The sequence below is a fragment of the Phoenix dactylifera genome, chromosome 16 (assembly GCF_051530095.1).
Source record: "Phoenix dactylifera cultivar Ajwa chromosome 16, Ajwa_hap1_PhDact_Kaust_v1.1, whole genome shotgun sequence".
Classification (NCBI taxonomy): Eukaryota; Viridiplantae; Streptophyta; class Magnoliopsida; order Arecales; family Arecaceae; genus Phoenix; species Phoenix dactylifera.
This window is the reverse complement of record NC_143205.1, coordinates 22850992-22875683: the sequence shown is the minus strand read 5'-3', so window position 1 is coordinate 22875683 and position 24692 is coordinate 22850992. Positions and strand designations below refer to the sequence as shown.

General features: G+C 43.5%; 3 protein-coding genes across 5 annotated transcripts; 2 read left to right on the top strand and 1 right to left on the bottom strand.

Moving 5' to 3' along the window:
- The first annotated feature begins 3512 nt into the window (after positions 1 to 3512).
- HCAR (coenzyme F420 hydrogenase family / dehydrogenase, beta subunit family) lies at positions 3513 to 13297 on the top strand. 3 transcript variants are annotated; one of them, XM_088712433.2, is made up of 20 exons: positions 3513 to 3670; positions 3747 to 3843; positions 3959 to 4043; positions 4446 to 4554; positions 4887 to 4971; positions 5081 to 5122; positions 5307 to 5385; positions 6298 to 6349; positions 6447 to 6509; positions 6678 to 6775; positions 7930 to 7965; positions 8059 to 8120; positions 8220 to 8247; positions 9210 to 9289; positions 9534 to 9603; positions 9710 to 9767; positions 9974 to 10038; positions 10130 to 10224; positions 10330 to 10435; positions 11400 to 13297. In XM_088712433.2, exons 1-19 carry the CDS (start codon positions 3610 to 3612, stop codon positions 10418 to 10420), a joined length of 1356 nt encoding a protein of 451 aa, XP_088568559.1. In that variant the 5' UTR covers positions 3513 to 3609; the 3' UTR covers positions 10421 to 10435; positions 11400 to 13297. The 3 variants fall into 3 exon arrangements, with proteins under 3 accessions (XP_088568559.1, XP_008796418.1, XP_088568558.1); XM_008798196.4 differs by lacking the exon at positions 11400 to 13297 and having other exon boundaries at positions 10330 to 10560; XM_088712432.1 differs by lacking the exon at positions 11400 to 13297 and having other exon boundaries at positions 6633 to 6775; positions 10330 to 10560.
- LOC103711884 (dehydration-responsive element-binding protein 2C-like) lies at positions 12449 to 13297 on the top strand. The gene has a single exon (XM_008798200.5). It carries the CDS (start codon positions 12449 to 12451, stop codon positions 13061 to 13063), a length of 615 nt encoding a protein of 204 aa, XP_008796422.2. The 3' UTR covers positions 13064 to 13297.
- A 753-nt stretch (positions 13298 to 14050) lies between these two features.
- LOC103711908 (uncharacterized) lies at positions 14051 to 17593 on the bottom strand. Its single transcript, XM_008798227.6, has 2 exons — positions 14804 to 17593; positions 14051 to 14720 (listed from the first exon to the last, which is right to left on the bottom strand). The coding sequence occupies exons 1-2, from the start codon at positions 17472 to 17474 to the stop codon at positions 14302 to 14304; spliced, it is 3090 nt and encodes a 1029-aa protein (XP_008796449.6). The 5' UTR covers positions 17475 to 17593; the 3' UTR covers positions 14051 to 14301.
- Positions 17594 to 24692: the final 7099 nt, after the last annotated feature.

Sequence of the window (24692 nt, the reverse complement as noted above, 5' to 3'; positions counted from 1 at the left end):
CCCGATTCTCGGAGATTTGGGGCAGTGGGGTACTCGTGTACTTTTCACATTTCATCAGTGCAATCACAATTTTACCCTCGAAATATCACCATAGATCCTCGTTCATACCTTTGGGTCGATCATTTTCCGTTTCCCCTCCGATCGACTTCTAAAAAGGATCGGCGAGGACGCGTGTTCGTTCTCTAGCTCGTTAGAAATATTTCGACTCCTGCTAGCGACCAGTAAGGACAAGCCACGTAGAACATGCTTGCTGTTTGATGCTTGGTTAGAGTACCATCGCAGTCTCGCTTCGGCATTGCTAGCAGAGTCAAAAAAATAAAATACTCTATGAATGTGGAGGAATGAATATAAAACGGGTTCAAAAAAATTTTTCAGAATAGTAAACAGCAAAAAAGACGACTCGGTCAGTAGCTTTGTTAATCTTCCGGAATACATGTACAACCTGAAAGACATTACACTTCATCTGCAACTTTCGGATGTCATCTACAAGCAGATGATCGGACACTCACGCTCTTTCTATAGAATTCGCTCAATCACCTTCATTGAGTTTTTCCTTCAAAATGATGCTCCTAGTTTCCAGTACTCACCTCGCATAGGAAACTCCCTTCCAGACGGTCCGAAGTTCCACCTCCGAAACTGAGGTCTCGAATGTATGCCGTCCTCTCCCCGCAATTAGTCTAAACTCGTGATCTCTAGTCACAAAGGTAATACCAGAGCGGCCTCCACCAACTGGCACACTACCATCAAAGTCATGGAGTACTTTTCGTCCACGAAACTGCCTAATAAGGTATTCTGCTGTTCTGGCTTTCACAGCCGAGCTGATTGAATCCGCTGCTAGGTGGTGAGTGAAACAGAGTCACGGCCCAGTCTCTCCGCGTTTTGTTTTTTCGTGCCTTTTGGGGGCACAGGGAGGAGTGGGGACCGCCGCGGTTCATTTTAGTTCCCAGGCCCTGAAACTTTTCCACTAGGGTTCCTTCTGTCCCCAGAGGCCGATATCGGGCTAGAGAGGACGCGTGGAAGGACCGGGAGTTGCTGGGAAGAGGAGTCTGGGGGAGACCGGGTCTCCCCTTTTAGGGGAGAGTCAAAGATGCCTCTCTTTTTTCTTATTGAAAGCTGCAGCGAGCCAAAGAGTTGGTGTATACTAGGATGGCAATCGACAAGTAACTTTCTTTCAATATATTTTATTGGATTCTTATTTTGTCTGTGTTGATATGGAGGCATGATTTGCTCGATGATGGTTGCTCAGGTTATTGAAATAGTAGGATCACGAGCTTGCACAATGAGATTCTAGCGGATTTTAGGGAATGTAGAGCGTTTGAATGGAATGAACGTTATATGGCAATGGCAAATTGGCACTCCATTAGGGGATTTGCTTCCAAAAGGATTCCACTTGGGCAATAATCTGCAATCTGTTGTCCACCTTTTCCATTATAACTGCGTTTATAGAAACAGTGGAGGCCATCACTCGCCCATAACATAGGCCAAAAGGCAAGAACTATCATGGAACTTATATATCTCTAGCTTAGCACCATGAGGTGGAGCCTCTTGATTAGACGAGAGAATATCTTTCTCCATCACATTGCTATACAATCCCCCTTTGTTCTCCAACTAGTGCGGGACACAGGGCACATTTAAGGGAAAAGCCTGAATTTTTGTGAGCATGGGGCATAGAACTAATGGATTTCAGCTAATATGATCGGTTCTCTTTTTTAAACAAGCATACAACTAATGGACATGTATTTTTTTTTCTTATCAATAAACAATATTTAAAAACCAGACCTTGGCAGTGGATAGCAGTGCATCATAGTCCACATAGGTTGGATCTTGATTGGCATGATTTATCAAACGCAATGCATGGTTGCACTCTTAGATGCTCTCTTTTTCGAAGAAAAGAAAAGAAAGCTGTCTGTTATTACTAGGTGAAACAATATTTTGGCAATTGGCAGCGAAGCACTTGAAAGATCCCTGCCTCTAGCATCCACAATTTACGTCGAAATTATGTTATTCAGAAGGAGGCTAACATCTAGGTTCATTACATTTTGCAATTCAAGTTGGGTTTGTCACATAAGAAACTTTACTATTGCTATCAAGTAGAGCACAAGGCACCACTGGTTTCAAGGTTTAGCTAATAATATAATCTTCAAGTATGTCCAAGATAAACTTATTATTACCATACTTCCTGCACAAATGTTATGAAGGAGACAATTAAGATTAATGAGAAGTAATTAGGATACATTTATCTCTTCTTTTTTTTTTTTATGTGTTTATGCTTCGGACAGACATGTGCCCTAAATGATGCTAAAAGACTGAGTCCGATCATCTTTTGCCAACTCATTACTGTGGTGATTCATTGCACTTAATCGATTCATAATTATGATATAACATAAACAAGTGCAATGCTACAATTCCTTGCTCATGTTCATGTTAAATTTCTCTCCTGACGGTGGGGTAGGAAGGCTTGGTATGATTCAAGAGTATTTGAATAGTCAAATACAAGAAACTTAAGCATGAAGGAATGTAATTTATGATTTTTTTTAAGATAGGCATTTTGCACTATTTTGATGTGTATATGTTCAAAAACGTCAAAAAAAAAAAGGGGGTCCCCAAAAGTCTTCGAAACAAGCAACACGCTGGTCCAGAACGCCTCATCGAGTAGTCAGCTATGAAAAAAAGCCACCCAATCTGCAACTCCATTTAATAGGTATATCTCACTTGCGGTATCACATATCTTTCCGAACACCGGAATACGTGCATCCGACAGCCATTGTTTCGTGGAAGGTGCGAAGGGGCCGAATTTAGATGCAGATCGTATAAGTAGTTAAAATAGCCCAAAACTTTTATCATGGGGACCAGAATAATTTAAGACTGCGGCCCGTCGGTCGGCCCATTGGGACAACTTCGTTGGACTAGGGGTGGCAGTCGGGTCGGGTCGGGTCGGGTCATAAACGGGTCGGGTCACATGCAGGTCGGGTCAGAAAATCATAAGCCTGAACATGATCTGTTTATTAAATAGGTCAGAAATTACAACCTGAATCTGACCTGTTTATTAAACATGTAATCCGACCCGACCCGTTTAACCTGTTTAATAAACAGATAACATGTTTACCCAACCCGACCCGACCTGTTTAACCTATTTGCCCAACCTGACCCGTTTAACTTGTTTAGACCTGTTTAACCTGCCCAACCCAACCTGTTTAACTTGCCCAACCCGAACTATTTAGACCTGTTTAGACCCGTTTAACCTGTTTAGACCTGGTTAACTTGTTTAACCCGTTTAACCTGTTTAGACCTATTTAACCTGCCAACAGTTAAACGGGTTAAACGGTTTAAATGGGTCAAACATCTAAAATCCGTATTCGACCCAATTAATAAACAGGTTAAATGAGTCGACCTGTTTACGATCCGAATATATTTAGGTTAAATCCAAATCTATTTATGGCGGGTCGAACACGGATCGGATTGGCGGGTCGGGTCATATTTTGCCACCCTACGTTGGACGAGAATTTGTCGATTTCTAGCCACTCATGGCTTTTGGAAGCAGCGAGGATAGCCTCTCTCTCTCTCTCTCTCTCTCTCTCAGCCTCTCATCCTCTCCGCTCCGCCTCCGCCATGGCCGCTCACTGCTCCTCCTTCCCCGTTCCTTTCTCCATCCGCTCTTCCTATCCACAAGGTCAGCATCTATATCTTCTCCTTTCCCTTCTTCTTCCACTTCTCTTCTCCCCCAACCCCCCGGCTCTTCTTCGCAGTGAAAGCTTCCAAGCCCGTGAAGCTCAGAGACGACTGGAGGCAGCGCTCCAAGCCCATTCCTCCCGGGGGCGTATACCCCGCTAAGGATCATTGCAGGTCTCTCTCCTCTACATCTCCCCTAGTCATATCTTTTTTCCTTTTGTTCTGTTTTAGATCATTTTTTTTTCTCCTTGTGTATCTCTGTATCTTTTTTCTGTGATCAACTGCGCAGTCAGTGCGGGCTGTGCGACACTTACTACATCGCTCATGTGAGGCATGCTTGCGCCTTCTTAGGAGACGGCATGTCCCGGATCGAGGTGAGCTTATTATGTGTCTACCATTTAATCTATATAGAACTGCTTCTAATCTATTGGAAGGAGTGAGCAAGCATTTGAATGGAATTTATGGAGACCGAATAAGTAGGCCATACAGGGGACCATACAACATTTGCATGTTCTTGTTTCTCTAGCAGTAGATTTTGCTAGACAGTCGATTGTCGAGAAGACTATCTAGCAGGATCTTAATTTTAATTTCAGAATTTAAAATTTTACTTCGCTATAAATATCCATACTTGTTTATTAGCCGAGATCCTTTTTTTTTTTAAAAAAAAAAAGAAGTTTAGAAAAATGCACCCACCAACTCGCTTATCGAATGCTCCAAACTCTCTTGATTGCTTATGGTTGATGTCTTTTTCTTACGAAGAAAATACTTTGTATTAGGTTTTGGAACCATTAGTCCATGGAAGAGGAAGACGAGAGGACTTGGATGAGACATACTTTGGTGTTCATGAAAAGTTGTTGTATGCTAAAAAGACGGAGCCTGTAGAAGGTATTGTTGCATTTTTCATGATTTCAGAAAATTTAATATTGTAAATATATGTCTTCTGTCATAATTGTTAGTCCAAACACATTATTCTGTTGATTGAGCTTGTCATTGCATATTGTTTCTCCTTTGAAATACCACAAGAAGCACATCACTATATGTGACAAATAATTTTGCTGGTTAGTAAACGTAAAAAGCTGTGGGACGATTCATAATTGTATTTCCAGAGATTTCTCTGCATATTTTACTGAATAAGATACTCCATTGTTAAAGTAGATAATGCTTAGTACCTCAGTTAAATACTCTGCATACTTTAGCTAAGACTATTTTATTTTTAGGAGCTCAATGGACAGGAATTGTAACAACTATTGCAGTAGAAATGCTGAAATCTAAGATGGTGGAAGCTGTTGTTTGTGTCCAGAGGTAATTGCATAAATTTAGTAACACAGACCTAAGAGTAACTTCCTAGTAGATTTTATGTTTCTGTTGGTTTTAGTCGATTAACAGGCAATATTTGCTATCAATTCTGTAGTGACCCAGAGGACAGACTTGCTCCAAGACCTGTTTTAGCCAGGTATGATATAAGTTTTTCAATTAACACTTCTGCTTCTGAATGAGATTTGGTATTACTTTTAAAAGTAAATACACCCTTGAATTTTTTTTCATTGCAATAAATGTTTAACTTGATCGCATATCTGAACACTTCTAGATATTTCTAACTTGGCATTCTTTGAACTAATGTAACTCCTTTTTTATAGGACACCTGATGAAGTTTTTGCAGCAAAAGGTGTTAAGCCAACATTATCTCCTAACCTGGATACCCTTGCTCTTGTTGAGGTAACTTGACCACATCCCTACCGCTATATGGTGGTGTATTTTTTTTAACCAATTTAACTCTGCTTGACATTCATTGTAGTTCATCTCTAACTAATTTAATGGCTTTTATGAAGTTCCAACAAACCTAAGATGTAGAGCCTGTTCTCTCATAAAACCTTCATCAATACCAAACTGAACTCCATAATACTATTACCCTCACTGTGCCCTTAGGGCTCGTTTGGTTCGCGGGAAAGGAAGGGGGGAAAGTGTGGTCAACGGGAAAGTAATGAGATGCCTCTTGTTTGGTTGGAGTTTTCAAAGGAGAGAGAAGGGAAAGTTATATTCCCATGGGAATGTGATTCCCACATTTCATGGGAAAGTCTTTCCCATGAGAAACATGGGAAAGTTACTTTTCCATGAGGTGGGAATCACTCCATTTTTACTTTTTTCCAAAAAGTCCTTTCAGCATTAAAGAAGCATTAAAGAGGCATTAAAAACCTAATTTTTATTAAGGGCATAATAGGAATTATATATAACTTTCCTAGGAAAGTGGATGGCCAACCAAACATAAGTACCTTGGAAATTTGTCACTTTCCCATGGTCAACCAAACATGCCAAAATTACTTTCCTAGGCATCCTCTTCCTAGGAATTTGTTTCCCAGGAATCATATTCCTAGGAAGGAAAATGCTTCCCGCGAACCAAACGAGCCCTTATTGTTTAACAGTAGACTCTTGTTATGATTGAATGATGCGTCATATAGCTTCCCATTGAAGTTCTGATTCTAAATGTGTAAAAATGGAAGTCCATAAGAAAAGTCTAGCATATCCGAAAAGTTCTTTTCATATAGAATACTTTTGTCATCCTGTAACTAACCATAATGTTTTGAGATACAAATGCTAATCCTCTGTATGTATATTCATCTTTGGGACCAGGCAGCTGGAGTAAAGCGTCTTCTCTTCTGTGGCGTGGGTTGTCAAGTGCAAGGTATATATCATATTTGCTTAACTTGGTTTAATTCTGTAGGCTTATGCTTTGTCATAACCCACCACTATTGAAATGCAGAGTGATTTCTTAACTGCAGCATTGAGATCTGTTGAGAAACATCTGGGCTTGGACAAGCTTTATGTTCTTGGCACCAACTGTGGTAATTGTTGTTTTCTTCGGTTAATCATACCTTCAGAATGCATGTTTCTCTAGGCTGAAGCATCATTCAGTTTTTGTTCATCTCGAATCTAAATTGGAGGAATTCATCATGTGGTACAAGCAGGTTATATGTCGAGCTTTGGCTTTGATTTGCCTTCTTTTTTCACAGTGGATAATGGAACTCGTGAGGGGCTAGAGAAGTTCTTAAAGGCTGCAAGCAGTAGCCCAGAAACTGTTTTACATTATGAATTCATGCAAGATTACAAGGTTTTCAATTTTCACCTTTGGAACTATTAGACTTAGTTCCTTTTTAAATTTCTTAAAGGAATCATGGATAGGATTTTCCTAGCACCTTGTAAATTGTTGAATATTAGCTTTTATTTGCCACGATTCTATGATGCTTTTGTTGTATTCTTTAGTGCTCTTTGGCCTTCATAATAAAATGTATGGTCATGGATCATATCAGCTTTCTTCTTGGTGTGAGATTCTGGACCTACAATATCCTTCACTCCGTACTCTTTTAGTATTAAAACAAAGCAATTTCTTAATGTTTTGCTGCCAGTCAAAAGGTCTAAAGGGTTGTTTCCATGAGTCTAAAATTGCAAAACTAGGTCGATACTTGGGGAAATTCGAAGGTAGATTGGAGGATCTATGAAGCAAGTGCATTAACTGATTCAAGAACATGGTCCCTGCTAACAGGAACCAGAGATGGAGCAGAGAGAGTTGTAATTGGTATTGGGGAAAGGGAAATCCAAACCTTGTTTATTCTTCGGAAAATAGTGCTTTATTTTCTTGTAAAGCAAACTAGTTATGCCATAACTTGAGAATCCATATTGCGAGAACTTACCAAAGAGGCAGGGAGGAAAGTATTATTGGAAGATTTCTGAATTTAGAAATTTTTATACTGCTACCTTTAAATCCTTTAAAATATTACTATTTAGATCGTTGATAAATGTAAGTCGCCCCCTCAAGTTGTCATCTAAGCTATGAAGTAGTGTATCTTGATCAATTAAGAAACTTGGTTTCAAATGAGATTAATGCTTTTGTTCAATATAATAGTGTAACCACATGCAAATGTAGAAGAAATGCAGCATATTAAAGTACTCAATCCTTTTGTGTTGCAAATTCCTATACCTACTTCCAAGACTTGAAGCTTGTCCCTTTTTGACAATAATATGGGACTAGAATCCCTCCGGGACCTGATAAACGCATTTTCCTTTTAATTACTGCATCAACTACTGTTCTTTGCAGACTATATTTGATTCTGGACTGATAAGTCTGGTATTGCTGTATGGTTATAAAGGATTTTGATTCTCTTCTAGCTTGTTAGATTTCATAACTTGCACTGAGTTTAAAAACTATTTTAATGGTCTCTCAGGCAAAAGTTACAGTCATCTAATTTTCTATTTATTTTCCAACAGGTTCACATAAAACATTTGGATGGCCATATTGAAGAGGTAGAGTGCTCATCGATCTGGTTTTCAAACTATACCTTGTCATGTCAATGTGTCGGTGTTTAATACTAGTGCTTACACTCTTAATGAGAACAGGTTCCTTATTTTTGCCTTCCAGCCAATGAACTAGTTGATGTTATCGCACCATCCTGTTACAGGTACCTCCCTACGCCACTTTTTTCGGGTATGTGTGTGTTGCTTACTAATTAAACAGCAATGGAATCTGACCCCAGTATTCTTTTGGATATGTCCTGCAGCTGCTTTGACTATACAAATGCGTTGGCGGTGAGTTTGTTAATTTAACTTGAAAATTGTTATTATCTTATTAGCTGTGCAAGACATTCTTCAATTTGGAAAGGATTTTCAAATTTATATGAACTTTATTGTGGTGGAACATAATAAATTGCATAAAGAGATGAGAAGAATGGCTAGGACCATATTTTAGCACAATTTAAGAGTCTATTCAGCTTTTGCACCACTGAATGTCCTTCTCGATGTTCACTTTCCCATTTGGGTTGCCTATGTAACGGTTTTATCTTATATAGGTGGAACAATGATTGCTGATTCAGCAATATGACCTTCATAACCTGCATATCTTTGTTTTGTCAATGTTTGTTGCAAGGATTATACCTCAGTGGTATCAGAACTAGGATTTCTAGCATTAATGAATACTTGATTTTACAGCAACATAGTTCACCCAAGGTTGAATTGTATTTTTCACTAGAGTGGGGCTGTTCACAGTGTATATATTTCTAGTTTAGAGGTCTTGGAAACAATAAGTTTTTTTAAACATATAGATTTGCTGATGAACACTTGGGTCTTCCCCCGAACTTTCTGGCACCTAGCTGGGGTCTATGGGTGTTCTCTGCATGATTTCTGCAATCTGTCTTCTTATCATTATTGCTCATTCTTTTTCTTATGATAATTGTTTTTTTGCCCTTCCACCATGAAAATACGACTGGTGCCTATTAATGAGCATATAGCTTCTTATGGAGGTAGAAAATTGAACATAGCATGGCGTTAATTATAAATTTGTAGGACTTAACATATCTGATAAAGTTTTTTGTTAATTTTGAAAAGCTACCTCTTAGTTCTATTTTTCTTTTTTTTATGCTTCTCTGTTGCTTGTATATGAAAGGAAATAAAGATACTAAAATCACCTTGTCATTAATAGTTTCGACAATCTATATTTCAACCTGTTGTATTGTCAGTTCTTCTCCATGGATGAATCTGCTAAAACCTTGCAGGACTTAGTGGTGGGCTATATGGGTGTGCCAAAATATTCCGGATTAAGCATGACTGAACACCCACAGTATATCACCGTCAGGTAATGTAAATATTCTTCTCCTTCTGCTTTTTTCACCGTGACAGTGTTACAAAAACTAAAGAACAGTCTTGAGATGGATGAGTTAGATAATTCAGTAAGTTTTTTATACTACATTCTAATAGAGTTTCCTTTTACAAATAAATTCCACAACTGGGGCTGTATGTGTTGGGATTATATTTTTTGGATAATAAGCTATTAAGCCGCTAGCCACCCCCCATTCACAGTTTGGAGCCTTAAATGGCAGGAATGAACGAGGAAGGGAGATGCTTAGTCTGGTAGAAAATCTTTTGGAGATCACTCCTACAAGAAGCAGTGTATGCCAGATAATTATTTTGGTTATGGTTGTGAATTTTGGGAGAAACTACATCACATCATAACCTCAAGCTGGCAGCTGAGTTCAAATTTCACTGTTTATATCAGGGTAACAGATGGCCATTTGTCCTGGAGACTGTTAAAGCTGATGATAAGGCGAAATTAGGTATGCTTATTGCTCACTGTGTTGTTATCCTTTTACACTTCACTATAATGATAACGAACAAATGACAGTGTGCTTTTATATACTGTTACATTGCTATGTTTAACAGAGTTCCAGTTAGATTAAAGTTCCAATACTGTACAAATCTCCAGGAGAAGAATCTGAAAATCAGCTTTTGATGTTCTAGTTTATCTTTTTACTGTTTTCAGGCAAAGGTCCTTCTCAGCCGGCTCCTAGTTTGATTGGTAACATTATAGCATTTCTTCTAAACTTGGTAAGTTCGGCTTTACAAGCATCGCAATCATTTTGGGAACCCAAGTGATGCAAGTAGTCTGAAGCTAACAATGTCAAATGACCTGATGCAGGTTGGTCCAAAAGGTCTGGAATTTGCTCGCTATTCATTGGATTACCATACAATAAGGAACTACTTGTATGTAAATCGACAGTGGGGAAAACAAAGGTATAATCTCTTTTTATGGTTGCACTCTTTATTTCTGATGAAGTAGCTTCTGATCTGTCAGTCCAAATAGTCTCTGATTGGTCAGTGTAACTTTGATGCTGGCAGAGCTGACAGGCACATTCCCTCGTATGCAAAGAGGATTGTGGAAACTTATGACACAGATGGGCGTATTAATATGATGCTTTCGCAAGATTGATTTCTCACTCTATAGGTACTCGTCTTCTCTCCAACCAGCTGGTAGTTAGTGCAAATAATGATTGGGAATATGGAATCCTTACTTTATTGAAAATTAAGTTGTATCATAATTTCTAGCTTATTCATTCCTTATCAGTTCAATGAGGACTGCGGTATTCTTGGGTGCCCTTAAAAGTCTCTGCATTCATAGTATCCAGTTTGCATGTCTTCATAGATGAGGCCTACGTTTTTATACTGTTGCAAACTGGTTTGACCTTGATTAAGTATTTTGGTGAAAGAGTTGAGATTCCTAACTCAAATTCATTAAGCTATAAAGTGTAAAACTGGTACAAGAGCAAAGAGGGTAAAGGGAAGAAAGAGAGGGGAGATAGGAGTAGAATACAAAGTAGAGGTGATCCTGATCAAAATTGTAAGCAGGGTTCGAATCTATGGCTGTGGCTGTTAGTGGCCTATTTTTGTTTCAGATATGAAATATCTTTTTGATGTTGATTTCATATGAAGCACCGAGCAGGGAGTTTTGTTACAACCTATATAGCATCTTAAATTTAAAAAAGTAAGGATCAAAAGCAAGATATGCTGTCTCAATACCGGACTCTGTATCGGTGCCATTCTATAACCGTATCGGTACACGGTACATCTAGTACAAAGGCTAATTCGGCATACCGGTTGTCGGTATACCTTCTATACTACATATTGGTATTGAACAGATACAGTATGGTACGTTTTATACCATTTGATTCGGTACGGTATGGCATAATTTGATTAAAAGATTGTTGCTTGTTTTTTTTTTTTAAATAAACAAAATACAAACACTTTGTTGCTGAACCTTGGCTTAAATTGCTTTGACATTTTCATTCAGCTCCATGAACAAAAGCTTACTCCATCTTCAATGTAGTCCGGTGATTGAATCTTCATGTGATTGCTTATTAGTTGAAATGATTGCATCTTACTGCCATATACTGTTTGTATCTTGATTCCAGATTGCCAGCCACGGAAATACAAAGTGTTGATTCTCCATGCAATTTTTAAAACCAACAAAAATATATCTGTATGAGTAGAAATCATGTGGTGAGCATTACGTATACGAGCGGACATACACCAAGGAAGAAAAAATTTGGCAGAGATCTGACTTTAGTGCTACAGGCACGTGGAACAAAGGTATAGCGGCGTGCGATGCTGTAAGAGGTCAAATTGCAAACCATATCGCTTGCAATCCCAAACACATGCTCCGGATGGAGAACTCATGGAGCAGAGGATTGATCGAGTCAGAGGATCATTATGGAGCAGGAGACGATCAACGATAAAAGGGCACCGAGCGGACAAAGGGTGCCTAGAAAAAGAAAGACAATGCCAAAAACGAAACGGACGTCAAAAGTGCCCCTTAATGTGACCGTATGGAAAAGAGAGAAGAAGCTCATTAATGTCGTATGAGTTTCTTGGTACGTGGATCCTTTTCGCAGCCCATGCACGACTGCAATCGTCACACCACCCAGGTACAGATCCCGGTCCGCAACGGACGCGAGCACCTCCAAACCAGGGTGATCAGGTGGCTGCAATGCCTGGCCGGAGGACACCCATCCCTTGCAACCAGGCCTGCAGCTGATTCCCACCCCTCTCTGTGGCCTTTCGGTCACCCCAGCCGCCAACTCCGAGTTGCGAGACCTGTGGGCGCTTGGTCCAGCCCGCCCAGAATTGGAGCACATTTCATTCGTTGCACGCCGCCACATGGCCCCAAGAATTCTACCTGGGTAAACGCCCTGGCGCCACGTCTCCGTGCCCCTCCCCCGGGCAGGGCCCTGACTCGTGGAGCCCACTTCCTCCCGACGTGTGGCCGGTCCCAGCCTCGTGTCGCCCTCTTCTCCCTCGCTCATTATGGCTACCCTCCTCTTGCCTACTTGGCGTCCTCCCGTGCCACCCCGCTGACCCCAAGCCCACCCCATTCCGGGACAGGATAAGGACCCCCCCGGCTCCTTTAGTATCCCCCCGTGCCACCCTCCCTTCACTCCAACCCCCCACTGTGGATCATCGTATGGTTTGTGCTGCTCCCATGGGACCTGAAGAGAAGAAGCACAAGAAGTGCTGCCCTCTCAGGAGGTCGAGGAAAGGCTGCATGAAAGGCAAGGGTGGGCCTGAGAACCAGGCCTGCGCCTTCAGAGGCGTGAGGCAGAGAACCTGGGGGAAGTGGGTCGCCGAGATCCGCGAGCCAAACCGTGGCGCCCGCCTCTGGCTCGGGACCTTCAACACCTCCCTCGAGGCCGCCCAGGCCTACGACGCCGCCGCCCGCAGCCTCTACGGCGAGTGCGCGCGGCTCAATCTCCCCGATTCGTCCTCTGTCAGATCGGCATCGACCACGCCGGTGTCGATCAAGTCGGACTCTCCGAGCCAGTCGCCCGGTACCAGTACCAGCGAGTCGAGGGTGAGCTTCCCTGATAGCACCATGGAGTCGCCCACCTATTTCTACAACGGCGGCGGTGGCGGCCTTAATGATTTAGATGATTATGTCACGAGGTTGCCAAAGGCTGAGGATTTTGGGCTGGAGGCTTTCCAGGATGTGCCGCTCTTCGATGATGTCGGATATTCGAATCCAGGCTTTGACGGGGAGCTGATGAATTTTGATGCTTTGCAACTGTCTTGGTGTCCTTGAGCAGCTTGATCTATGGTAGATGGTGTGTTTGTGTGTATGCGTGCCTGTCTGTGAATCTTTGTGGATCGTTAGGGATTTCTATAGCATATATATATATAAGCCTGTGGGATGATGTAAATTAGCATGTCGTAAAGTGTCGTAAACAGTCATCAGTCACCAGCATCCCTTTTATTTGGCGATGCCCCTCTGGTGATTGTTCCTTCTATAGATATAGACGACTACACTTTTCTATAATATGGTCTTTCATGAGCATTCTTGCAATCAAACTTCTAATTGTTGTTGCTAATCGGTGAGAGAGAACTCTGACCGATTTGGATTCCCCTTCAATCAACATATTGTGGGATGGGGTTCCGAACTTTAGTTCCACATCAGCGGTGTCTTAAATGGGGGGCTCGATAACCTCTTCTCACTGAGACGCCTTTTGGGGGCAAAACCGTGAGGGGTGGAAATGGTGGTTCCACCCGAGGCGCCACCAGAGGGTGGACCTCCGGGAGCGATCGACGATCCCCGATCCCCGATCCTCAGAGCGGACAATATCTCGGTGAGGACGCAGTCGCTTTCCCTGCTCGGCTGGTGTGCGGACTGTTGCCGGGGTGAAAACCCTGCAACAGATGGCGCTAGAAGGGGGGCCCCGGCCACGCACAGACCTTCCCGCTTGGGGGGCTGTGTTGTGGGATGGGGTTCCGAACTTTAGTCGCACATCGGCTAATCAGCGGAAAGGTCTGTGCCTTAAATGGGGGCTCGATAACCTCTTCTCACCGAGGCGCTTTTTGGGGGCAAAACCGTGAGGGGCGGAAAGGATGGTTCCATCCGGAGCGCCACCAGAGGGTGGACCCCCGGGAGCAGTCGACGATCCCCGATCTCCAGAGCGGACAATACCTCGGTGAGGACGCAGTCGCTTTTCTTGCACGGCTGGTATGCGGAATGTTGCCAGGATGAAAACCCCGCAACACAACAAAATACGGTATTTATAATCGGAGTGTTAACTGATCCAAAAAGCATATAGTTATCTTGAAGTTCACAAAACATGGTTGACGAAAAATAGTCTTTGGTACAATTTTCACAATGCCTTATTATCTGGCACGTACTTGAACCCTGAAAGAACCTTATTTGAACATAGCCAGGTCTTCGTATAATCTTAAATTAATCTACGTAGCTGTGCCACAAGCTTACAGCCATGTTTTCGACCCAAAAAATACAAGGTAGAAAGAATAGTCATTGTCCATGGATCTAAATCCTCAGATCTCCGGAAAATCAGAATCCGGAGAGATACTGAAGACAGGCTTATCCTTGGCTGCGACGTTACTTGCTACGCTGGTACTGCTGCTCTTCCTCCTTGGCTTTGCCTCGCCCAGCATCGTGAGTACGTCCCTCATAGATGGCCGGTCTTTCGGCATCTTTGCCGTGCAAAGTACTGCAATCCGAAGGACTAAAAGCATCTCCTCCTGAACATGCTTGCATTGCCCGCCAACGGTCGGGTCCAGCACTGCTTCGATCCCTCCGCTATTTCTTAATTTCTCGCGTACCCATCCCACGATGTCTTGGCACTCGCCAAACTCAGGCTCTATCGGTCTCTTTCTCGTCAGGAGCTCCATAAGAACCACTCCAAAGCTATAGATATCACTCTTCTGATCCACCTTCAGAGTGTAGCCATACTCTGCCATTAATAAAACTGAAATCAGAACACAGATCCTCCAACTATTAACACACGAACATGGAGTAGAGAACTAAAGAACTAACCTGGAGCAATGTAGCCGTAAGATCCGGCGACCATCGACACGGTCTCGTTCTTCCTCGCCATCATCCTTGCAAGCCCGAAGTCGGCGATCTGTGCCTCGAGGTTTCCGTCCAACAATATGTTGTTGGATTTGATGTCGCGGTGTATGATGGCGGGATGGCAGTCATGGTGGAGGTAGGCAAGCCCTTGGGCAATCCCAGCTGCCACATTATACCTCGACACCCAGTCGGCCAGCATCCGGCCGGCCTGTGGCCCATGCAGAGCCTCCCAGAGACTCCCATTGGGCATGTACTCATATATGAACATCGTGTCGGTGTCATTGTGCATATAGCCGAGCAGCCTCACTATGTTGCGGTGCCGGAGCCTCCCCAATAGGCTCACCTCTCTGGTAACGTCGACTTTGAGCTCTGAATTCCATGCCTCGGCCTCCGTCCCTGAACGCCAGAGCTTCTTCACTGCCACCGCCGTATGGGGTCGCTGCAGCTCGGCCTTGTAGACAATTCCGGTGGCGCCCATTCCAATCACGTTCGACTCCTTGACGCATGCGAGCACATCATCGCTCGTGAAATTGAGCCGTTGGAATGCCGTCAGCCTCCACGGCCATGCGTTGTTCTCTTCGTCGAGCTGCTCCTCGCAGCATCCGCCATCGATGTACCACCTCCTGTAGAGTTGTTGAGCTCCGTAAAGAGTGACGCCAAAGGCGAGGACCGCCAAGATCCCCGTCAACCACCCGACCAGGATGTGTTTGATATGGGCGCTCTGTCGTCTCCTCGGCGTTGCCCCACCTGATCCTGTGGCACATCGGGGTAGTAGTACTCCACCACACAGGCCAGGGTTGCCGGCAAGCTCGTCGGGATTTATAGTGCTCAGTATCCCATTTGCCGGCACTGGGCCGGAGAGATTGTTGTAGGACAAGTTCAGTGTCTCGAGAGCCGGCGAGCTCCCGAAGTTTTCCGGGATAGCGCCTGCCAGGAGATTGTTGGACAGGTCGAGGATGGCGAGTGCTGGCATCATCGCGATCGCCTTCGGGATCTCCCCGGTGAATCTGTTGCGCTGTAGATTGAGGTTGACGAGCCTCTGGCACGAGGCGAGGCTCGCTGGAATGCTTCCAGTGAGGCGGTTGCTGGAGAGATCAAGGATGGCGAGCGCCGGGCAATCTTGGAACTGGTCTGGAATCCCTCCGGTGAGCTGGTTGTCGGAGGCCATGAAGCTCTGGAGAGTGGGAATGGAGAGTACATTGGAAGGGAGGGCTAATTGGAGCTGGTTGTGGGAGAGATCAATGAAGGAGAGCGACGTGGAGAAGGCGATGTCATTTGGAATCTCGCCTCCAAGCTCATTGCTCGCCAATTCCAATCTCTGGAGCTTCGGCAGCTTCCCGAGCCCGCTCGGGATCGTGCCATTGAGCTTGTTGTTCTGCATCCTGACGCGAACCAATGACAAGCACGTCGAGAGACTGGTCGGGATCGGGCCGGAGAAGGCATTGTTGAAAAGGATGAGCTTGGTGAGGTTGCCGCCATTGCATAAACCAGTCGGGATCTCGCCGGAGAGTGAGTTCGATGACACGTCCAGCCACTGCAGCGGCGAGTTGCGGCCGAGATTTGGAGGTAGGGGCCCGGTCAACGAGTTGTTCCAGAGCGCGAGCACCTCCAGCTGGGGCAGGTAGCCGATGCCCGGCGGCACCGGGCCTTCGAGCTGGTTGCACATGAGGTTCAAGAGCTGGAGGTTCTTCAGCCGGCCCAATTCCGGCGGCATCGCACCGGCTATCTGGTTATCAGAGAGATCAAGCACAGCCAGTGCCGACATGTGCCCGATCTCCTTGGGGATCTCGCCTTCCAAATTGTTCTTGTACAAGTAGAGAGTGGTCAGCAGCTGCAGCTTCCCCAATTCCGGCGGTATCACGCCATCAAGATTCCCGAATGCCCCGTCGAGGTAGTGGAGGTTTGACAGGTTCCCGAATTCAGCGGGAAGACCCCCTTCAAACTCGTTGTAGCCAATTATGAGCTTCTCCAATGAGGATAGCTCACCGAGCTCCACCGGGATCTTTCCGGTGAGGTTGTTGCCGGAGAGGCCCAAGAACTTCAGTTTCTGCAGGCTTCTGTAGGATGCCGGTATTGGCCCCTCGAAGAAACTCCCTCGGAGATCTATGACCTCCAGGGATGTGGCATTGGCAAGATCCTCGGGTAGTCGGCCGACGAAGTTGTTCCCCGATGCATTGAGAGCCGTTAGACCGGCGCATGCGCCAAGACCGGTAGGGAAATGGCCCACAAGTGCATTCTGGCTTACATCGAACTCCTTGAGCATGGAGAGGCCCGATAGTGTTTTAGGAAGCGAGGAGGAGAAGAAATTGCCGCAGAGATTGAGACGGATGAGACTGGGGAGGTGTTGGATAGCGTCAGTGATCTTGCCACTGAGGTTCATGCGAGAGAGGTCGAGACTCTCGACGAAGCCCATTGAATTGCACCCAACACCCGTCCACTTGCAATGCTTGGATTCCTGGTGGTCGGCCGGAGCTTTCCAATCTTGGAGAGCATCCAAGGGGTCGATGAGGCCAGCTTTGATCGAGAGCAGGGCCGACATCTCGTCATTTTCGGCGACAGCAGCACGGGAAATGGCAACGTCAGAAGAGAATGCGAAGAAGAAGAAGAATAACAGTAGAAAAAAATTAGCTTGCATTTTGCCTCCTCCCCTCCTCCTCCTCCTCCTCCTCTAGCTTTGTGCCATTTCCTCTTTTTTATGTTTTGCGCCTCTGCAACAACAGAATTGGAGTGGGGAGAGTTGAAAGAGAGGAGTCTATATGAAGATGGCAAGAAGATGGGTTTTGCTGTCACAGGAAATGGCATAAGGCTTTTTTTTTTTGGATAATGACATGACTTTTTTTTAAAATACGTCCTTGATTGCTCTTCTGTCTTTCTGTTGTTTAAGTTTTTGTTAGCTCGTGAGATCTTGGGTTCTGCAACAGCTGTTAAGCTACCTTAGGCTTTGGACATAAGCTAAAAAGTCTTTGGATTAATATAAATCATACCCCCAGCATCAAACATGGAGAGAATGTGTTGAGGCCTATCATGGAAATATATTTTAATTCATCTTCTCTGGTGTGGAGTGGGAGATTGGAAGGGACAGACTGTTCCTTTGCTTGGGAGAGTTAAACTTCTGCTTTGTTCCTGTAGCTCGAACCTGCTGATGGGGTGATGGCTGACACAAAAGATGTTAGCTTTCAGCCCAAGTAAATATAAGGCATGCAGAAATTGTACTTTGGGTATATCAGATACAAATGGCAGAAAGGCTGAATGTAAACTAATGGCTGGATAGTTCATGCTTGTGATAGGTTTGCAGCAAAACACCTGGAGGGTACTTAGATGCTAGCATTTGATTAAGCTGTACAGAGTTATAACACTCAAAAAGAGGCTAGCTGATGATCAGTCTCCCACAAACAATCATTGTCACATCTATATTATCATTAGATACATGTTTCCAGTTTTTCTCAAGTATGGATCTTATCATTAGATACATACATGGTAGTTTTCTTGGTAATCCTTCTGTGCTCATGTACTTCAAGGCCGAAGAAAGGGTGGCCCTATATTCTTTTCCTTCAATTGCAACATGCTAACATTGCTTGCCTTCTGTTCTTCCTTAGCTCAATTAAATTGGATAAGTACTAGGCAGGATGCTGTCACATCATTCCCATTTTCTGTTGGTAATGGCCCTCCGATTTGCATTGCTTGTCTCAGTGAATGCAGCAGCCTAGTTTTGCCTGTTCTTAATTCAAGTCTCATGCAGTCCGAGAAATGACAGAATATCTCATCATATAATCAACATCAAGTGTTTCTGGGGCACAATTGGACCTATTGATGGTCATTATTCAACTTGAAGATCATCTTTTACCATTTGGATAAGCCTCTGATATCTGACTTATCTGATCTTGATTAGAAATCAATTCACAGATGTGGGTCTTGTCAGACTGTTATAAATCAATTGTTAGCAACAAATTTGGTTGAAGCAGGTGAATTACTAGTGGCCAGGACAATTCTGAGAAAGACCAGGACTCAAGTGTCCTTATCTTCTGAATCGAGCAAGATGATGCCCTAATGATTGACTAGTTGAAACAAGATTTTCCCTAAATTAAAAGGATCAAAATAACGATATAACCATCAGACCCTTATAAGGTGTCAACCCTTGGTCTAATGTGCAAGTAAGTGCTTGGCAAATCAAGACAAACCACGACACTGGAAATGGAGTAGCAAATGTAGTAATTCCGACCAAGAGGTGATACAACCTGCCAAATCAAAAGAAAAAAAGGTGATACAGAGGATGAGGTATATCTTCGACCCTGGTCCAAATCATTCCATCCGAATGCCGGGCCACAAAGGAGATGAGTTAGTCTGCCGCACTGTTCGCCTCTCGATGCACATATGCTGCCTGAAAGAAACCTGTCTTCTTGACTAGACCGCGGATCTCGTAAAGCAGCAGGTGGCCATCTCCATCCGGATCTCCTCTCCGTATCCAGTCAACTACCGTGGTAGAGCCCTCCTTTAGTAATATTATGTCGGCTCCAAGGAGGACCCCTTCACATAAGACATGCCTTCCCAGGCAGCCTGCAAATCCACCTCAATGATGGCCCGGCCGGTGGTACGTCGCCCTCCAGCTACAATCAACATATCCAGATGATCTCTAATCACAAAGCGCACTCCTCCGTGTGCTCCGTCTGCCAACCAACTATCATCGAAGTTCACTTTAAAAGAACCAAGAGGTGGAGGTATCCAAGAGAAGAAGGCAAATGTGGGCGCTGTGACAGTAGTATGGGTGTCCCTGATCCAAACGCCCCTTAAAACAGTTTATGCTACGAGCTGCATGTATTTCCTTGTAGTTCGAGCTGTAGAAAATGCAAACGAAGTCTTCTGCAGTACAAAGCCAACAAAACTACGACCAACCTTAACCGTTGCCTTATCTTCTATCACGCGAACCGAAACAAATAACCTGTAACTGATGTGCATCTGGTTTAGTTAGCAAACTGCCATGAACATTTCATCATGATTTCCGGAGGAATCTTTCCATGTTATGCCATGCTTGGATTTGAGAGATAACACCTCAGCTGTACTTTCTTTAATGGATAAAGAGGAGAAGGCATTCAACTTGGCCATTCGACGAGATGGAAAGCCAGAAAAGCGGGAGAGATGGGGGGTGGCGAGGCATCAACATGCAATCATGGAGAGGTGGCCACCGAACCGCACTACCTCAAGCCACATGCACACATGGGCCGGACCAGTATTTAAATGGGCGGAGAACATGGGGGCCATGTGAAAGACCACGTGAAGTCCTATCTAAAGCATGGCCGCGAGGGAAAGCTTTAAAATTTAAACCAAGCACGAATCTTGAAGCTGCTGAGATTTTGATGTGCAATTGGCACACCCACCATATGTTATGTCGAATTAGTGAAGGGAAAAGCAGCAAAACATCCTACAAAATGTTACACTGGTATGCGGAATTTGGACTTAGTCCCGATAAATTAGCCCAACTTCAACCAACCCAAACTCATTGAGAACACTCATGTTTATATACAAAATTGATGATAAAAATCAAACCGACCTGCTGATAGACAGTGATGAATGAAAGCAAATTCTATATGGAAGCAAATTCTACAGTTGTTTTGCTAAGGCTATGTCAGTCTGAATGAAGCTCCTTCCTTTTGGCTTTATATCAATTTAGAAAGTATGCCGCTAAGTTTAGGACAATAGCATTTCGCGTTAGATTATTCGGCTATTATTAGTTAATACAAAAGGCTCAGACTATTTTCCGTCATAGAGTAGTTATTTTGGGCAAGTTTTTCGCTTCTCATCTGGCCCAAAGATTTTTTTTTTCCCTTCTAATTTATATTCATTGTCCTGGGTGCTATGTTATACGCATGCGTGCATGTAATTGTGATAGCAGCATGGAATGGGCCAGTGGACAATTGTAGGAGTCTACGTTGCGAATCGTTTTTGGGCTTGGGCGTCGATGTTGGGCCCCGACCACGTAGCCAGCTCTAAGGCCTAGCCATAGCTTGATGCACAAATGTCAAGCCTACAACTAAACACAGCCGCAGTCCGACTCTCTTGTTGGACCACCCAATCAAAAGCCTATGGCCCTATACCCCCATCTTCGAGTTTTCTCGAGGTGGACTTTGACGGTAGTGTGCTTGAGAAAGATGGTCAAGGAGGTGCTGGGTTTGTGATTAGAGATGCCGACTCTATATTGATCCCAGCAGAGGAGTGCCGACTCTAGAATATTTCTGTACTTGGAGTTGAGCTTAGAGCTTCTTGGAAAGGGATCACTCATGCGCGGGTCAGATTGTGGGCAGAGCATATCCATCTGGAAGAGAACTTAGCTACTATGATTAGGTGGATTCAGGGCTACGGCCTACGTGAGAGCACAAAACGAACACCCCCTGCTACAAGACATCAGAGACCTCTTGAGGGACTATGGGGCCTTCTAGGTCACTCATGCTTATCGTGAGGCAAACAACGCAGTCGATTGGGTCGCCTCGTTTATTGTAGAGCACTTTGGCAGCAAGCTTTGTGAGATCCACAAGTCCGCTCCATCTCATCTTTGTTATTTTCTTTTTCCTAATTTTTTTTGGATGTACTGATAGAATGGTATGATATATCCGATTTACCTATTAAAAAAAAGAAAAGAAAAGAAGAAGAAGGAAGAAGCACTCGACTTTCCACAGCAAAACGATTTTCTTGAACAAGCCCAGCAAGTCGGGGCGAGGCGGGGTGGTTGGATATTCTTACAACAGACGATAGTGCATGGACCGGTTGGGCCTCCTTTTCTATTTATTTCTCATCTTATTTCATTTATCAAGGTGGCTTACCATCATTTTGCTCAAAAAAGAAAAAAACAAAAACAAAAACAAAAAAAAATAGTGCTCGTTTTATTTAGGCTACAGTAAATTAGTACGAAGAAGATGATAGAAAACTTGACCAGAAAGGTACAGGAATTTCCCTCACACTGGGAGGATTCGATTCCTGGTGGTGACATTTTCAGTATACTTCTCCCAAAATAAAAGAAGAGTCCATTAGGATTTAATTAACGAAAAGGGTAGAAAATAACGTCCCAATACTAGCTCGAGTAATTTGCACCGGTATTGACAAAGTAGGATGTTCAGAGAGAGAATGGGTGCATTCGCAGGTCAGTCCGAGAGGAAGACTAGGAAGAAGAATATGATGATGAAGATGTCAAAGTGAAGAAGAAAGAAAACGAAAGATAACTATGGTGAACATGAACGACAACAGTTCTGTAGAAGTTGAAGAGGTTGATGAGCATCTTGGTGCCTGGTTTAAGAATCTTTGGTTTATTTGATGACACAATTTAACAAGTAATTGGGATGTTTTTTTTTCCATGTATTCCAAACGATCATGATGCATTAGGACTTATGCTGTATATGGAGCAATAATCCTTGCATCACTGCCATCATGCAGTGCATGGGCAGCTGTGATTGTGAGCTAGATCATCAAGCTCAGTCTCTAAACTTGAGAGGATCTGAAACTCTCCAATATCATCCCTCTCAATAATGTTAGCTGAGAGGATCAAATCAGAATAGAAGACCAAGTCAGCACAGATTGTGTTTCAAAAAACTTAAACTCACGAGTCCTAACCACCCTCAGATAACAACTCTTGTTTTTTCTTGTTTTACCTTGACCGAGTCTTGTGTAGTAAATCTCGGGATATATTCTGTAATTGGTTATCCCAATACTCAATAAAAAACAAGTATCCACCCACTCTGTTAGTGTGGTGAGACTTCAAAAACCATCGGTTCTTTGTTTTCTACTTAGTATCAGAGCATCTCAAAATGACTTCCGCATCTTCTTTGAGTGTTAGCAATTTTGTAACACTTCGTCTTAAACCAGAAAACTATCCACTTTGGAGAGAACAAATTCTTGCCTTAGCTGAGAGTCAAGATTTGTTAGATTATTTAACTGGTGACATATCACCCCCTCCAGCTCTACTCCCTGCCACTGGCGATTCCACTTCAGCGCCCGTTCCTAATCCAGAATTCAAAAAATGGAAGACCACCGATCGTCTTCTACGAGGCTGGATTATTGGCACCCTGGGAGAGGAAGCACTCGGTCATGTGATCAGCGTAGATACCTCCAAAGAAGTCTGGACAGCATTGAAGGAAGCTTATGCCCAAGCTTCACAGGAGCGTCAATTTCAACTCACTCAACAATTAACTTATCTGAGGAAAGATTCGGATACTTCCCTCAATGACTATATTCGCAAATTCAAGAGTATTTGCGACAGTCTTGCAGCCATTGGCCACGCAGTAAGTGACAAAACCAAGGTTTTCTCCCTTCTTACTGGCTTAGGCGTTCGCTATGAACCTTTTACTACTTCCATGCTTAAACCTCCCATGCCATCATACAGTGAGGTTGTTCCCCTTCTACAAAGTTATGAAACCCGTATTTCACTTCACAACCCAGACTTGACATCCTTCCAAGCCTTCTTTAACCAGAAAACCAATCCCAAGCAAGCCAATAAAAATTCCAAAAACACTGGATCCTTCTCTTCCAAACGGAAAGGCTTTGTCCCTGCCAACAACATTACCAACAAGTCTACTGGACAAAACACCAATCCTCAGCCCTTCTCACGTGACAACAATAGAGATAACACCTGCCAAATTTGTGGAAAGCGTGGACATTCTGCAATTCGGTGCTGGCATCGTTTTAACCACTCCATCCAGCTAGATAATCTTCCTCAAGCATTTGCCGCTCACAGTGTTGATGCAGAACCTTCAATTGAGGAATGGACTTCGGATACGGGTGCCTCAGCCCATATGACTTCCCATGCAGGTAGCCTGACTAACCTTCGTGTTTATGATGGTGTTGATCATGTTTTGATTGGTAATGGTGACTTGTTACGCATCACACATATCGGCGACACTACTATTGGTTCTGGTTCCTCTCAGATTATTTTACATGATGTTCTTTTAGTTCCTGATTTAGAGAGGAGTCTATTATCTATTGGTCAACTTACTTCTGACTATCCAGTCAATTGTGAATTCTCTAATCGTGACTTTATGATAAAGGATCGGGTGACACAACAGGTGTTGATGAGGGGAATAAAACGGGGTAACTTGTACTCAATCCGTACATCTCCAGTGGCTCTCTTCTCTACCAGATTTCGGGTGGCTTCTGCAGAGACATGGCATCGGCGACTTGGTCATCCTCAGGCTGCTGTGGTTGACAAACTTCGCCAGTTGGGTTTCATTAAGGTTCTTGGCAATAACACGGCAAGTATTTGTGAGAGTTGTCAATTAGGAAAAAGTTCTAGACTTCCTTTTCTACCTTCATCAACTAAGACTACTGTTGCATTTGAAAAAATTCATGTCGATTTATGGGGACCTGCCCCAATTACTTCGGTGCATTCTTTCAGATATTATGCAGCTATTGTTGATGATTATACAAAATTTACTTGGTTCGTTCCTTTGAAATTGAAGTCTGACTTTTTTGATCAGTATTTACTGTTTGAAAAATATATCTCTAGACAATTTAATCGATGTATTAAAATAATTCAAACCGATGGCGGGGGAGAATTTATTAATCATCGGTTTAAAAGTCACTTGCAAAATTCTGGAATTATTCACCAAGTTTCTTGTCCCTACACTCCTGAGCAAAATGGGATAGTGGAGAGAAGACATCGTGTCATACGTGAGTTAGGAATCACAATGCTTTTTCATGCCAACGTGCCAAAACAGTATTGGGTGGAGGCTTTCACAACTGCAGTGTTTTTATTTAATAGGAATCCTTCTTCTACACTCCAGTGGGATAGTCCTTTCTTTCGATTACATGGGTGTTCACCAGATTATTCATCATTGCGTATATTTGGGTCACGATGTTATCCATATATATGGGA

What these genes read in the sequence shown, in the direction of transcription:
- HCAR (XM_088712432.1), top strand. Translation starts at nt 3,610, where the DNA reads ATGGCCGCTCACTGCTCCTCCTTCCCCGTTCCTTTCTCCATCCGCTCT. An exon ending in CCCGCTAAGGATCATTGCAG is followed by an intron (nt 3,844 to 3,958) that starts GTCTCTCTCCTC and finishes TCAACTGCGCAG; the next exon opens with TCAGTGCGGGCTGTGCGACA. An exon ending in ATCGCACCATCCTGTTACAG is followed by an intron (nt 8,121 to 8,219) that starts GTACCTCCCTAC and finishes TATGTCCTGCAG; the next exon opens with CTGCTTTGACTATACAAATG.
- LOC103711884 (XM_008798200.5), top strand. Translation starts at nt 12,449, where the DNA reads ATGGTTTGTGCTGCTCCCATGGGACCTGAAGAGAAGAAGCACAAGAAG.
- LOC103711908 (XM_008798227.6), bottom strand. Translation starts at nt 17,474, where the DNA reads ATGCAAGCTAATTTTTTTCTACTGTTATTCTTCTTCTTCTTCGCATTC. An exon ending in TTACGGCTACATTGCTCCAG is followed by an intron (nt 14,721 to 14,803) that starts GTTAGTTCTTTA and finishes TATTAATGGCAG; the next exon opens with AGTATGGCTACACTCTGAAG.